The sequence below is a fragment of the Oncorhynchus kisutch genome, unplaced genomic scaffold (assembly GCF_002021735.2).
Source record: "Oncorhynchus kisutch isolate 150728-3 unplaced genomic scaffold, Okis_V2 scaffold3202, whole genome shotgun sequence".
Classification (NCBI taxonomy): Eukaryota; Metazoa; Chordata; class Actinopteri; order Salmoniformes; family Salmonidae; genus Oncorhynchus; species Oncorhynchus kisutch.
The window spans coordinates 58,585-71,902 of record NW_022265147.1 but is presented as its reverse complement, the minus strand read 5'-3'; the positions used below and the strand labels follow the sequence as shown (position 1 = coordinate 71,902).

Here is a 13,318-nt window from a genome sequence, read left to right as displayed (position 1 = left end):
CTGGCAACCTTCCAGTTACCATTCCAACACTCCAACCACTAGGCTACCCTGCCCTCCCTGTCTTAAGGACATTCAAGTGATCAAAAACAGCCGTATTGGCCTGAACAGTGGGTTAACTGCCTGGTTCAGGGGCAGAACAACAGATTTGTACCTTGTCAGCTTGTGGGTTTGAACTGGCAACCTTCCAGTTACCATTCCAACACTCCAACCACTAGGCTACCCTGCCCTCCCTGTCTTAAGGACATTCAAGTGAGCAAAAACAGCCGTATTGGCCTGGAACAGTGGGTTAACTGCCTGGTTCAGGGGCAGAACAACAGATTTGTACCTTGTCAGCTTGTGGGTTTGAACTGGCAACCTTCCAGTTACCATTCCAACACTCCAACCACTAGGCTACCCTGCCCTCCCTGTCTTAAGGACATTCAAGTGATCAAAAACAGCCGTATTGGCCTGAACAGTGGGTTAACTGCCTGGTTCAGGGGCAGAACAACAGATTTGTACCTTGTCAGCTTGTGGGTTTGAACTGGCAACCTTCCAGTTACCATTCCAACACTCCAACCACTAGGCTACCCTGCCCTCCCTGTCTTAAGGACATTCAAGTGATCAAAAACAGCCGTATTGGCCTGAACAGTGGGTTAACTGCCTGGTTCAGGGGCAGAACAACAGATTTGTACCTTGTCAGCTTGTGGGTTTGAACTGGCAACCTTCCAGTTACCATTCCAACACTCCAACCACTAGGCTACCCTGCCCTCCCTGTCTTAAGGACATTCAAGTGAGCAAAAACAGCCGTATTGGCCTGGAACAGTGGGTTAACTGCCTGGTTCAGGGGCAGAACAACAGATTTGTACCATGTCAGCTTGTGGGTTTGAACTGGCAACCTTCCAGTTACCATTCCAACACTCCAACCACTAGGCTACCCTGCCCTCCCTGTCTTAAGGACATTCAAGTGAGCAAAAACAGCCGTATTGGCCTGGAACAGTGGGTTAACTGCCTGGTTCAGGGGCAGAACAACAGATTTGTACCTTGTCAGCTTGTGGGTTTGAACTGGCAACCTTCCAGGTACCATTCCAACACTCCAACCACTAGGCTACCCTGCCCTCCCTGTCTTAAGGACATTCAAGTGATCAAAAACAGCCGTATTGGCCTGGAACAGTGGGTTAACTGCCTGGTTCAGGGGCAGAACAACAGATTTGTACCTTGTCAGCTTGTGGGTTTGAACTGGCAACCTTCCAGGTACCATTCCAACACTCCAACCACTAGGCTACCCTGCCCTCCCTGTCTTAAGGACATTCAAGTGAGCAAAAACAGCCGTATTGGCCTGAACAGTGGGTTAACTGCCTGGTTCAGGGGCAGAACAACAGATTTGTACCTTGTCAGCTTGTCAGCTAGTTAATACACTCCAACCACTAGGCTACCCTGCCCTCCCTTCTAGTGGATGATAGTAGTTAATACAGTTATTAAAACCCTAGGTACTAATTCACCACCGTGGGGGGAAAACCCAGGGGAGTTCTCATAGGTTGACAGCAAAAATAGCCTCCATTTACAGGTTGCTTGTGAGTGAATTTCATACTACTTTTGGATTATAATTGTAAATGCTCGTTTGTGCCATTGTTTCAAATCAAATGCTTTATATTTAAAAAACAACTACTTTAATTTCAACCAGTAAAAAGCTCTTTGGCTAGCTTTGCAACCAGCCTATGTCAATAAGCGCTAGCATTCCAGCTAACAGCTTTGCTACTCGCCTAGCATTAGCATTTTAGCTAACAGCTTTGCTACCAGTCTATGTCAATAAGCGCTAGCATTCCAGCTAACAGCTTTGCTACTAGCCTAGCATTAGCATTCTAGCTAACAGCTTTGCTCCCAGTCTATGTCAATAAGCGTTAGCATTTCAGCTAACAGCTTTGCCACCTGCCTAGCATTAGCATTCTAGCTAACAGCTTTGCTACCAGCCTATGTCAATAAGCTTTAGCATTCTAGCTAACAGCTATGCTTCCAGCCTAGCATTAGCATTTAAGCTAACAACTGCTGCATCCAAAATACATGTTTTGCAATTATCACAACCAAATAGTATCTTAGAAAATGTAAGAAATAATCAAAACAACAATTGTAAGTCTACGACAACCCCAAAAACTGTTTATTGTTTAGCAGTAATAACCTGGTAAATCTAGACTGTTGAATGGTCTCAGATGACAACATAGACCTACTGTAGGACCCATAAATTCACCTAATGATAACATAGACCTACTGTAGGACCCATAACTTCACCTAATGATAACATAGACCTACTGTAGGACCCATAACTTCACCTAATAACAACATAGACCTACTGTAGGACCCATAAATTACAACATAGACCTACTGTAGGACCCATAACTTACAACATAGACCTACTGTAGGACCCATAACTTACAACATAGACCTACTGTAGGACCCATAACATACAACATAGACCTACTGTAGGACCCATAACTGACAACACAGATCTACTGTAGGACCCATAACTTACAACATAGACCTACTGTAGGACCCATAACTTACAACATAGACCTACTGTAGGACCCATAACTGACAACACAGATCTACTGTAGGACCCATAACTGACAACACAGATCTACTGTAGGACCCATAACTGACAACACAGATCTACTGTAGGACCCATAAATTACAACATAGACCTACTGTAGGACCCATAACTTACAACATAGACCTACTGTAGGACCCATAACTTACAACATAGACCTACTGTAGGACCCATAACATACAACATAGACCTACTGTAGGACCCATAACTTACAACATAGACCTACTGTAGGACCCATAACATACAACATAGACCTACTGTAGGACCCATAACATACAACATAGACCTACTGTAGGACCCATAACTGACAACACAGATCTACTGTAGGACCCATAACTGACAACACAGACCTACTGTAGGACCCATAACTTCACCTAGCAAAAACATAGACCTACTGTAGAACCCATAACTTACAACACAGACCTACTGTAGGACCCTTACAACAGACCTAGGACTATAAATCATTTAATATTTCAGGTGAAACATGGAAACTAAAATGTCTTTGTCATGACATTTCATAACCTGATCACCAAATAATTTTGTGAATAATCCCACTAGGCTACTCTGTAATGTGCTGTCATTCTAAATGTCCTGAAAAAAGGAAAATAGCTCTGTGTTTTGTACAATAGCCTATCCATCAAGGAACAGTTCTCTACACATTATGAGCTAAGTATCTGTGTGTCCAAACTGACACAGTAACATTTGAAAACACATTACCTTGATGCTTTCTCAGTTAAATCTAACTAGACCTGCTGTAAATCAAATCAAATATGATTTGTCACATGATGAATACAACAGGTGTAGTAGACCTCACAGTGAAATGCTGAATACAACAGGTGTAGTAGACCTCACAGTGAAATGCTGAATACAACAGGTGTAGTAGACCTCACAGTGAAATGCTGAATACAACAGGTGTAGTAGACCTTACAGTGAAATGCAGAATACAACAGGTTTAGTAGACAGTGAAATGCTGACTGACCAGCCCTTAACCAACAATGCAGAGTTAAGAAAATATTTACTAAAATATAAAATAAAATATACACAATAAGATTACCTAACTATAACAAGGCTATATACAGGGGCTACCGGTACAGAGTCAATGTGGAGGCTATATACAGGGGGTACCGGTACAGAGTCAATGTGGAGGCTATATACAGGGAGTACCGGTACAGAGTCAATGTGGAGGCTATATACAGGGGGTACCAGTACAGAGTCAATGTGGAGGCTATATACAGGGGGTACCAGTACAGAGTCAATGTGGAGACTATATACAGGGGGTATCGGTACAGAGTCAATGTGGAGGCTATATACAGGGAGTACCGGTACAGAGTCAATGTGGAGACTATATACAGGGGCTACCAGTACAGAGTCAATGTGGAGGCTATATACAGGGGGTACCAGTACAGAGTCAATGTGGAGGCTATATACAGGGGGTATCGGTACAGAGTCAATGTGGAGGCTATATACAGGGGGTACCGGTACAAAGTCAATGTGGAGGCTATATACAGGGAGTACCGGTACAGAGTCAATGTGGAGACTATATACAGGGGCTACCGGTACAGAGTCAATGTGGAGGCTATATACAGGGGCTACCGGTACAGAGTCAATGTGGAGACTATATACAGGGGGAATCGGTACAGAGTCAATGTGGAGGCTATATACAGGGAGTACCGGTACAGAGTCAATGTGGAGACTATATACAGGGGCTACCAGTACAGAGTCAATGTGGAGGCTATATACAGGGGGTACCAGTACAGAGTCAATGTGGAGGCTATATACAGGGGGTATCGGTACAGAGTCAATGTGGAGGCTATATACAGGGGGTACCGGTACAGAGTCAATGTGGAGGCTATATACAGGGAGTACCGGTACAGAGTCAATGTGGAGACTATATACAGGGGCTACCGGTACAGAGTCAATGTGGAGGCTATATACAGGGGCTACCGGTACAGAGTCAATGTGGAGACTATATACAGGGGGTACCAGTACAGAGTCAATGTGGAGGCTATATACAGGGGGTACCGGTACAGAGTCAATGTGCGGAGGTACAGATTAGTCGTTTAGCAAATCAACCAGACTAGACCCTGCTGTAAATCAACCAGACTAGACACTACTGTAAATCAACCATACTAGACACTACTGTAAATCAACCAGACTAGACCCTACTGTAAATCAACCAGACTAGACCCTGCTGTAAATCAACCAGACTAGACCCCGCTGTAAATCAACCAGACTAGACCCTGCTGTAAATCAACCAGACTAGACCCTGCTGTAAATCAACCAGACTAGACCCTACTGTAAATCAACCAGACTAGACCCTGCTGTAAATCAACCAGACCCTGCTGTAAATCAACCAGACTAGACCCTGCTGTAAATCAACCAGAGCTCCATTTTTATGGAACGGTCTGCCTACCCATGTCAGAGACGCAAACTCGGTCTCAACCTTTAAGTCTTTACTGAAGACTCATCTCTTCAGTGGGTCATATGATTGAGTGTAGTCTGGCCCAGGAGTGGGAAGGTGAACGGAAAGGCTCTGGAGCAACGAACCGCCCTTGCTGTCTCTGCCTGGCCGGTTCCCCTCTTTCCACTGGGATTCTCTGCCTCTAACCCTATTACAGGGGCTGAGTCACCGGCTTACTGGGGCTCTCTCATGCCGTCCCTGGAAGGGGTGCGTCACCTGAGTGGGTTGATTCACTGATGTGGTCATCCTGTCTGGGTTGGCGCCCCCCCTTGTGTTGTGCCATGGTGGAGATCTTTGTGGGCTATACTCAGCCTTGTCTCAGGATGGTAAGTTGGTGGTTGAAGATATCCCTCTAGTGGTGTGGGGGCTGTGCTTTGGCAAAGTGGGTGGGGTTATATCCTTCCTGTTTGGCCCTGTCCGGGGGTGTCCTCGGATGGGGCCACAGTGTCTCCTGACCCCTCCTGTCACAGCCTCCAGTATTTATGCTGCAGTAGTTTATGTGTCGGGGGGCTAGGGTCAGTTTGTTATATCTGGAGTACTTCTCCTGTCCTATTCGGTGTCCTGTGTGAATCTAAGTGTGCGTTCTCTAATTCTCTCCTTCTCTCTTTCTTTCTCTCTCTCGGAGGACCTGAGCTCTAGGACCATGCCCCAGGACTACCTGACATGATGACTCCTTGCTGTCCCCAGTCCACCTGGCCGTGCTGCTGCTCCAGTTTCAACTGACCTGAGCCCTAGGACCATGCCCCAGGACTACCTGACATGATGACTCCTTGCTGTCCCCAGTCCATCTGACCATGCTGCTGCTCCAGTTTCAACTGTTCTGCCTTATTATTATTTGACCATGCTGGTCATTTATGAACATTTGAACATCTTGGCCATGTTCTGTTATAATCTCCACCCGGCACAGCCAGAAGAGGACTGGCCACCCCACATAGCCTGGTTCCTCTCTAGGTTTCTTCCTAGGTTTTGGCCTTTCTAGGGAGTTTTTCCTAGCCACCGTGCTTCTACACCTGCATTGCTTGCTGTTTGGGGTTTTAGGCTGGGTTTCTGTACAGCACTTTGAGATATCAGCTGATGTACGAAGGGCTATATAAATAAATTTGATTTGATTTGACCCTGTGTAAATCAACCAGACCCTGCTGTAAATCAACCAGACTCTGCTGTAAATCAACCAGACCCTACTGTAAATCAACCAGACTAGACCCTGCTGTAAATCAACCAGACTCTGCTGTAAATCAACCAGACTAGACCCTGCTGTAAATCAACCAGACTAGACCCTGCTGTAAATCAACCAGACTAGACCCTGATGTAAATCAACCAGACTAGACCCTGCTGTAAATCAACCAGACCAGACCCTGCTGTAAATCAACCAGACTAGACCCTGCTGTAAATCAACCAGACTAGACCCTGCTGTAAATCAACCAAACCCTACTGTAAATCAACCAGACTAGACCCTGCTGTAAATCAACCAGACTAGACACTGATGTAAATCAACCAGACTAGACCCTGATATAAATCAACCAGACTAGACCCTGATGTAAATCAACCAGACTAGACCCTGCTGTAAATCAACCAGACTAGACCCTGCTGTAAATCAACCAGACTAGACCCTGCTGTAAATCAACCAGACCAGACCCTGCTGTAAATCAACCAGAATAGACCCTGCTGTAAATCAACCAGACTAGACCCTGCTGTAAATCAACCAGACCCTACTGTAAATCAACCAGACCTTGCTTTAAATCAACCAGACTAGACCCTGCTGTAAATCAACCAGACCCTACTGTAAATTAACCAGACCCTACTGTAAATCAACCAGACCCTACTGTAAATCAACCAGACCCTGCTGTAAATCAACCAGACTAGACCCTGCTGTAAATCAACCAGAATATACCCTGCTGTAAATCAACCAGACCCTACTGTAAATCAACCAGACCCTGCTGTAAATCAACCAGACTAGACCCTGCTGTAAATCAACCAGAATATACCCTGCTGTAAATCAACCAGACCCTACTGTAAATAAACCAGACCCTACTGTAAATCAATCAGACCCTGCTGTAAATCAACCAGACCCTGCTGTAAATCAATCAGACCCTCCTGTAAATCAATCACACAATAACAGATGAGGAACATCAATGTAGGGATATTAGGGCCAACGTGGAGCACGCAACCAACTGTCTTCACCAGCGTAGCGAATGACATTCTTTGTGAACACAGTTTTTCCAGAACTTTGGCTGTTGTTGCATGTCGTGCTGTATCACATCATCACTTAAATGTCATTCAGAAAATTACTTCCTGGATCAGCTGATGATATTTTAAACTAAGTCATAATTATTGAAGAGCCATGTTAATGAGAGAACTGACTTGGTGTTCTGAATCAATTCATGGCGACTCTTTATTGAAGAGCCAGGTTAATGAGAGAACTGACTTGGTGTTCTGAATCAATTCATGGCGACTCTTTATTGAAGAGCCAGGTTAATGAGGGAACTGACTTGGTGTTCTGAATCAATTCATGGTGACTCTTTATTGAAGAGCCAGGTTAATGAGGGAACTGACTTGGTGTTCTGAATCAATTCATGGTGACTCTTTATTGAAGAGCCAGGTTAATGAGGGAACTGACTTGGTGTTCTGAATCAATTCATGGTGACTCTTTATTGAAGAGCCAGGTTAATGAGGGAACTGACTTGGTGTTCTGAATCAATTCATGGCGACTCTTTATTGAAGAGTCAGGTTAATGAGGGAACTGACTTGGTGTTCTGAATCAATTCATGGCAACTCTTTATTGAAGAGCCAGGTTAATGAGGGAACTGACTTGGTGTTCTGAATCAATTCATGGTGACTCTTTATTGAAGAGTCAAGTTAATGACATTATTGATGTTATAATCTCCACCCGGCACAGCCAGAAGAGGACTGGCCACCCCACATAGCCTGGTTCCTCTCTAGGTTTCTTCCTAGGTTTTGGCCTTTCTAGGGAGTTTTTCCTAGCCACCGTGCTTCTACACCTGCATTGCTTGCTGTTTGGGGTTTTAGGCTGGGTTTCTGTACAGCACTTTGAGATATCAGCTGATGTACGAAGGGCTATATAAATACATTTGATTTGATTTGATGTTAGTGTTCTGAATCAATTCAAAATGACTCTTTATTGAAGAGTCAGGTTAATGACAGTATTGATGTTAGTGTTCTGAATCAATTCAAAATGACTCTTTATTGAAGAGTCAGGTTAATGACAGTATTGATGTTAGTGTTCTGAATCAATTCAAAATGACTCTTTATTGAAGAGTCAGGTTAATGACAGTATTGATGTTAGTGTTCTGAATCAATTCAAAATGACTCTTTATTGAAGAGTCAGGTTAATGACAGTATTGATGTTAGTGTTCTGAAGCAATTCAAAATGACTCTTTATTGAAGAGTCAGGTTAATGACAGAACTGACTTGGTGTTCGTAAATCAATTCAAAATGACTCTTTATTGAAGAGCCGAGTTAATGACAGCAATGATGTTGGTGTTCTGAATCATTTCAAAATGACTCTTTATTGAAGAGCCAGGTTAATGAGAGAACTGACTTGGTGTTCTGAATCATTTCAAAATGACTCTTTATTGAAGAGCCAGGTTAATGAGAGAACTGACTTGGTGTTCTGAATCATTTCAAAATGACTCTTTATTGAAGACCAGGTTAATGAGAGAACTGACTTGGTGTTCTGAATCAATTCAAGGTGACTCTCTGTTAGAAGCGATTCTATTGTGCTAACTCATAAATGTGAAGACTGTTTACACAGCGTAACCTTTAAGAAGCCCATTATGGCCACTTAAGAAGCCCATTATGGCCACTTTAAGAAGCCCATTATGGCCACTTTAAGAAGCCCATTTTAAGAAGTCCATTATGGCCACTTTAAGAAGCCCACTTTAAGAAGCCCACTTTAAGAAGCCCACTTTAAGAAGCCCACTTTAAGAAGCCCACTTTAAGAAGCCCATTATGACCACTTTAAGAAGCCCACTTTAAGAAGTCCATTATGGCCACTTTAAGAAACCCATTATGGCCACTTTAAGAAGCCCCCGTATGGCCACTTTAAGAAACCCATTAAGGCCACTTTAAGAAGTCCATTATGGCCACTTTAAGAAGCCCACTTTAAGAAGTCCATTATGGCCACTTTAAGAAGCCCACTTTAAGAAGCCCACTTTAAGAAGCCCACTTTAAGAAGCCCATTATGACCACTTTAAGAAGCCCACTTTAAGAAGCCCATTATGACCACTTTAAGAAGCCCACTTTAAGAAGTCCATTATGGCCACTTTAAGAAGCCCACGTATGGCCACTTTAAGAAGCCCCCGTATGGCCACTTTAAGAAACCCATTATGGCCACTTTAAGAAACCCACTTTAAGAAGTCCATTATGGCCACTTTAAGAAGCCCCCGTATGGCCACTTAAGCCCCCATTATGGCCACTTTAAGAAGTCCATTATGGCCACTTTAAGAAGCCCCCGTATGGCCACTTTACGAAGCCCCCGTATGGCCACTTTAAGAAACCCATTATGGCCACTTTAAGAAGCCCCCGTATGGCCACTTTAAGAAGCCCATTATGGCCACTTTAAGAAGCCCATTATGGCCACTTTAAGAAGTCCATTATGGCCACTTAAGCCCCCGTATGGCCACTTTAAGAAGCCCACGTATGGCCACTTTAAGAAGCCCCCGTATGGCCACTTTAAGAAGCCCCCGTATGGCCACTTTGAGAAGCCCCATTATGGCCACTTCCCTCTTTGGAGTCACATTAAGCATATCTGGTTGTCATCCACATAAGAGGTTTTATTTATTTAACCTTTATTTAACGAGGCAAGTCAGTTAAGAACAAATTCTTATTATACAATGACGGCCTTGGAACAAATCTGTCGTTCTGCCTTGTTCAGGGGCAGATTTGTACCTTGTCAGCTATGGGATTCGAACTTGCAACCTTTCGGTTACTAGCCCAACGCTCTAACCACTAGGCTACCCTGCGCCCCGGCAATCAGCCAATCAGTTGTTCTATTATAAGGTTATTGATAGAGTTGTGATTGTCCTCTTTAGAGGGTACTATTTCAAAGCTGCAACAAAAAAAACTTTGGTGTTGAGGTTTTACCGTCAAGATAAAACAACCTTTTTCAAATGTTTTCAGTGCCTACTGAATGGTGGACTGTCATTCTGAACAAGGCAGTTAGTCCACCATCCAGTAGGCTGTAGTTCTGAACAAGGCAGTTAGTCCACCATCCAGTAGGCTGTAGTTCTGAACAAGGCAGTTAGTCCACCATCCAGTAGGCTGTCATTCTGAACAAGGCAGTTAGTCCACCATCCAGTAGGCTGTCGTTCTGCCCCTGAACAAGGCAGTTAGTCCACCATCCAGTAGGCTGTCGTTCTGCCCCTGAACAAGGCAGTTAGTCCACCATCCAGTAGGCTGTAGTTCTGAACAAGGCAGTTAGTCCACCATCCAGTAGTCTGTCGTTCTGCCCCTGAACAAGGCAGTTAGTTCACCATCCAGTAGGCTGTAGTTCTGAACAAGGCAGTTAGTCCACCATCCAGTAGGCTGTCGTTCTGCCCCTGAACAAGGCAGTTAGTCCACCATCCAGTAGGCTGTCGTTCTGCCCCTGAACAAGGCAGTTAGTCCACCATCCAGTAGGCTGTCGTTCTGAACAAGGCAGTTAGTCCACCATCCAGTAGTCTGTCGTTCTGCCCCTGAACAAGGCAGTTAGTCCACCATCCAGTAGGCTGTCGTTCTGAACAAGGCAGTTAGTCCACCATCCAGTAGGCTGTCGTTCTGAACAAGGCAGTTAGTCCACCATCCAGTAGGCTGTCGTCCTGAACAAGGCAGTTAACCCACTGTTCCCAGGCCGTAATTGCAAATAAGAATGTGTTCTTAACTGACTTGCCAAGTTAAATAAAGGTCAAATTCAATGTTGGTTAAGGGCTTGTAAGTAAGCATTTCATGGTATTGTTGTATTCGGCGCATGTGACAAATAGTTTGATTTGACAGCATATTTTGTGGATATGAAATGACTATTTCTTATCAATTAAAAATCTGGGTACTTTTCATTGCTTTTGTCACATCAGTTCAACAACTGCGGAGTAAATGCCCCTATTTTTAAGACAGTACTTACTGGTGTTAATCAGATCTCCTGTTTCCTCGTCTTTCAATGTGACAGTCATCTCCCCCTCCTCCTCTTTCTCCTCCTTCACTCCAAAAACTGCATCATCCTCTTCCTCCTCTTCTTTCACAGTCACATCCTCCTTTTCCTCTTCCTCCTCTTTCACTCTGAACGCGTCTTTCTCTTCTTTCACTGTAACAGCCTCACCCTCTACTTCTTGTTTTACTGTAACAACCTCCTCTTCCTCTACTTTTGTTACTGTGACATCCTCTTCTTCCTCTTCCTCTTTCACGACAACATTCAGCCACAGACCCTCTTTCTCCGTCCAGCAGACTTCCTCCTCTTCATCAGGAGGAGAGTAGCTTGGTGAACTCATGGTCAAGGATGATAGCTAACAGTTAGCTAACTATGCTAATGCTAACTTAACCAGCCACGTCAGCTAAATAATAACAACAAAAACGTAAATAGGAAATTAAATGAGATAATTAGCTAAACGACAGAAATGTGATCAAAACACAGTGCCTAAAATACCAGAAAGAGTCTTTAAGAGCTTGAATGTTTCCGCTATGTTTCCGAGCAAGCTACCGAGATGGCTGAGATGGCTGTTGTTGTTCTTCTTCTTTTAGTTTTTATCGGCGGATCGCAGCGGACCGAGAGGTGGAAACACCGCCCCCTACTGTACCGGAGGCGGCCCGTCAGGAAGTCCAGGATCCAGTTGCAGAGGGAGGTGTTTAGTCCCGGGGTCCTTATTAACTTCGTGATGAGCTTTGAGGGCACTATGGTGTTGAACGCTGAGCTGTAGTCAATGAACAGCATTCTCAACATAGTTGGTCCTTTTGTCCAGGTGAGAAAGGTGAGAAAGGGCAGTGTGGAGTGCAATAGAGATTGCATCATCACTGAGACTGTAATTACAATACTAAAATTACTGTAATCATCACTGTAATTACATGATCAAATAACAGACAGGATTACACATCACTGGGTCATTGTAATTACATTATCATTAACAGACAGGTTTACATATCACTAAGACATTGTAATTACATGATCAATTAACTGACAGGTTTACATATCACTGAGACACTGTAATTACATGATCAATTAACTGACAGGTTTACATATCACTGAGACACTGTAATTACATTATTAATTAACAGACAGGTTTACATATCACTAAGACATTGTAATTACATGATCAATTAGCAGACAGGTTTACACATCACTGCACAATAGTGGAGGTGTACTGTTAAGAAGAGCCCGTGAGTAAACATTTCACTACACCGTTTTAGCCTACAACCTGTATCCTGCACATGTGACCCAATAAAACGTTGATTTGATCACATCTGATTATTCAGTACAAAACCTTTAGATTTTCCATCTAAATGAACAGACTGATTGTGTGTCTGTAATCTGTGTAGCAGCAAATTAATACACTGCCATCTGATGTGAGGATGACATCATAAGAACAGGTGGCTTCAAAGAAGATGGAATCCCCCCCCCCCACCCTGCTGGTCATCTATGAACATTTGAACATCTTGGCCATGTTCTGTTATAATCTCCACCCAGCACAGCCAGAAGAGGACTGGCCAGCCCCTCATAGCCTGGTTCCTCTCTAGGTTTCTTCCTAGGTTCCGGCCTTTCTAGGGAGATTTTCCTTGCCACTGTGCTTCTACACCTGCATTGCTTGCTGTTTGGAGTTTTAGGCTGGGTTTCTGTACAGCACTTTGTGACATCAGCTGATGTAAGAAGGGCTTTATAAATACATTTGATTTGAATTTGAATTAAAAACAAATTCTTATTTACGATTTTGGCTTAGGAATAGTGGGTTATCTGCCCTGTTCAGGGGCAGAATGTCAGCTCGGGGATTCAATCCACCAACCTTTCGGGTTTACCAGTCCAATGCTCTAACCACTAGGCTACCTGCTCTAACCGCTAGGCTATCTGCTCTAACCACTAGGCTACCTGCTGCTCTGTTAATGATAATGTAATTACAATGTCGCAGTGATGTGTAAACCTGTCTGTTTATGATAATGTAATAACAATGTCCCAGTGATATGTGTACCCATGGCTGATTCCAGAGGACGCTGGTCACAAGAATGGGCTGGGAAAGACACTGGGCCACACTCACACTAAATAGCTAGCTACCTAGTTTAGCTAGAAAAGAAAAGATGGCCTG

At 43.9% G+C, this 13,318-nt stretch overlaps 1 protein-coding gene across 1 annotated transcript in view; it reads right to left on the bottom strand.

Annotated features, from left to right (window-relative positions):
* Positions 1-11,776, bottom strand: part of LOC109885889 (zinc finger protein 2 homolog) — a 39,801-nt gene extending 28,025 nt beyond the window's left edge. Inside the window, exon 1 of the mRNA XM_031820269.1 lies at positions 11,155-11,776. Within this exon, the coding sequence (XP_031676129.1) occupies positions 11,155-11,518 (364 nt within the window). The 5' untranslated portion in view covers positions 11,519-11,776. The remainder of the gene's footprint in view (positions 1-11,154) is intronic.
* Positions 11,777-13,318: the final 1,542 nt, after the last annotated feature.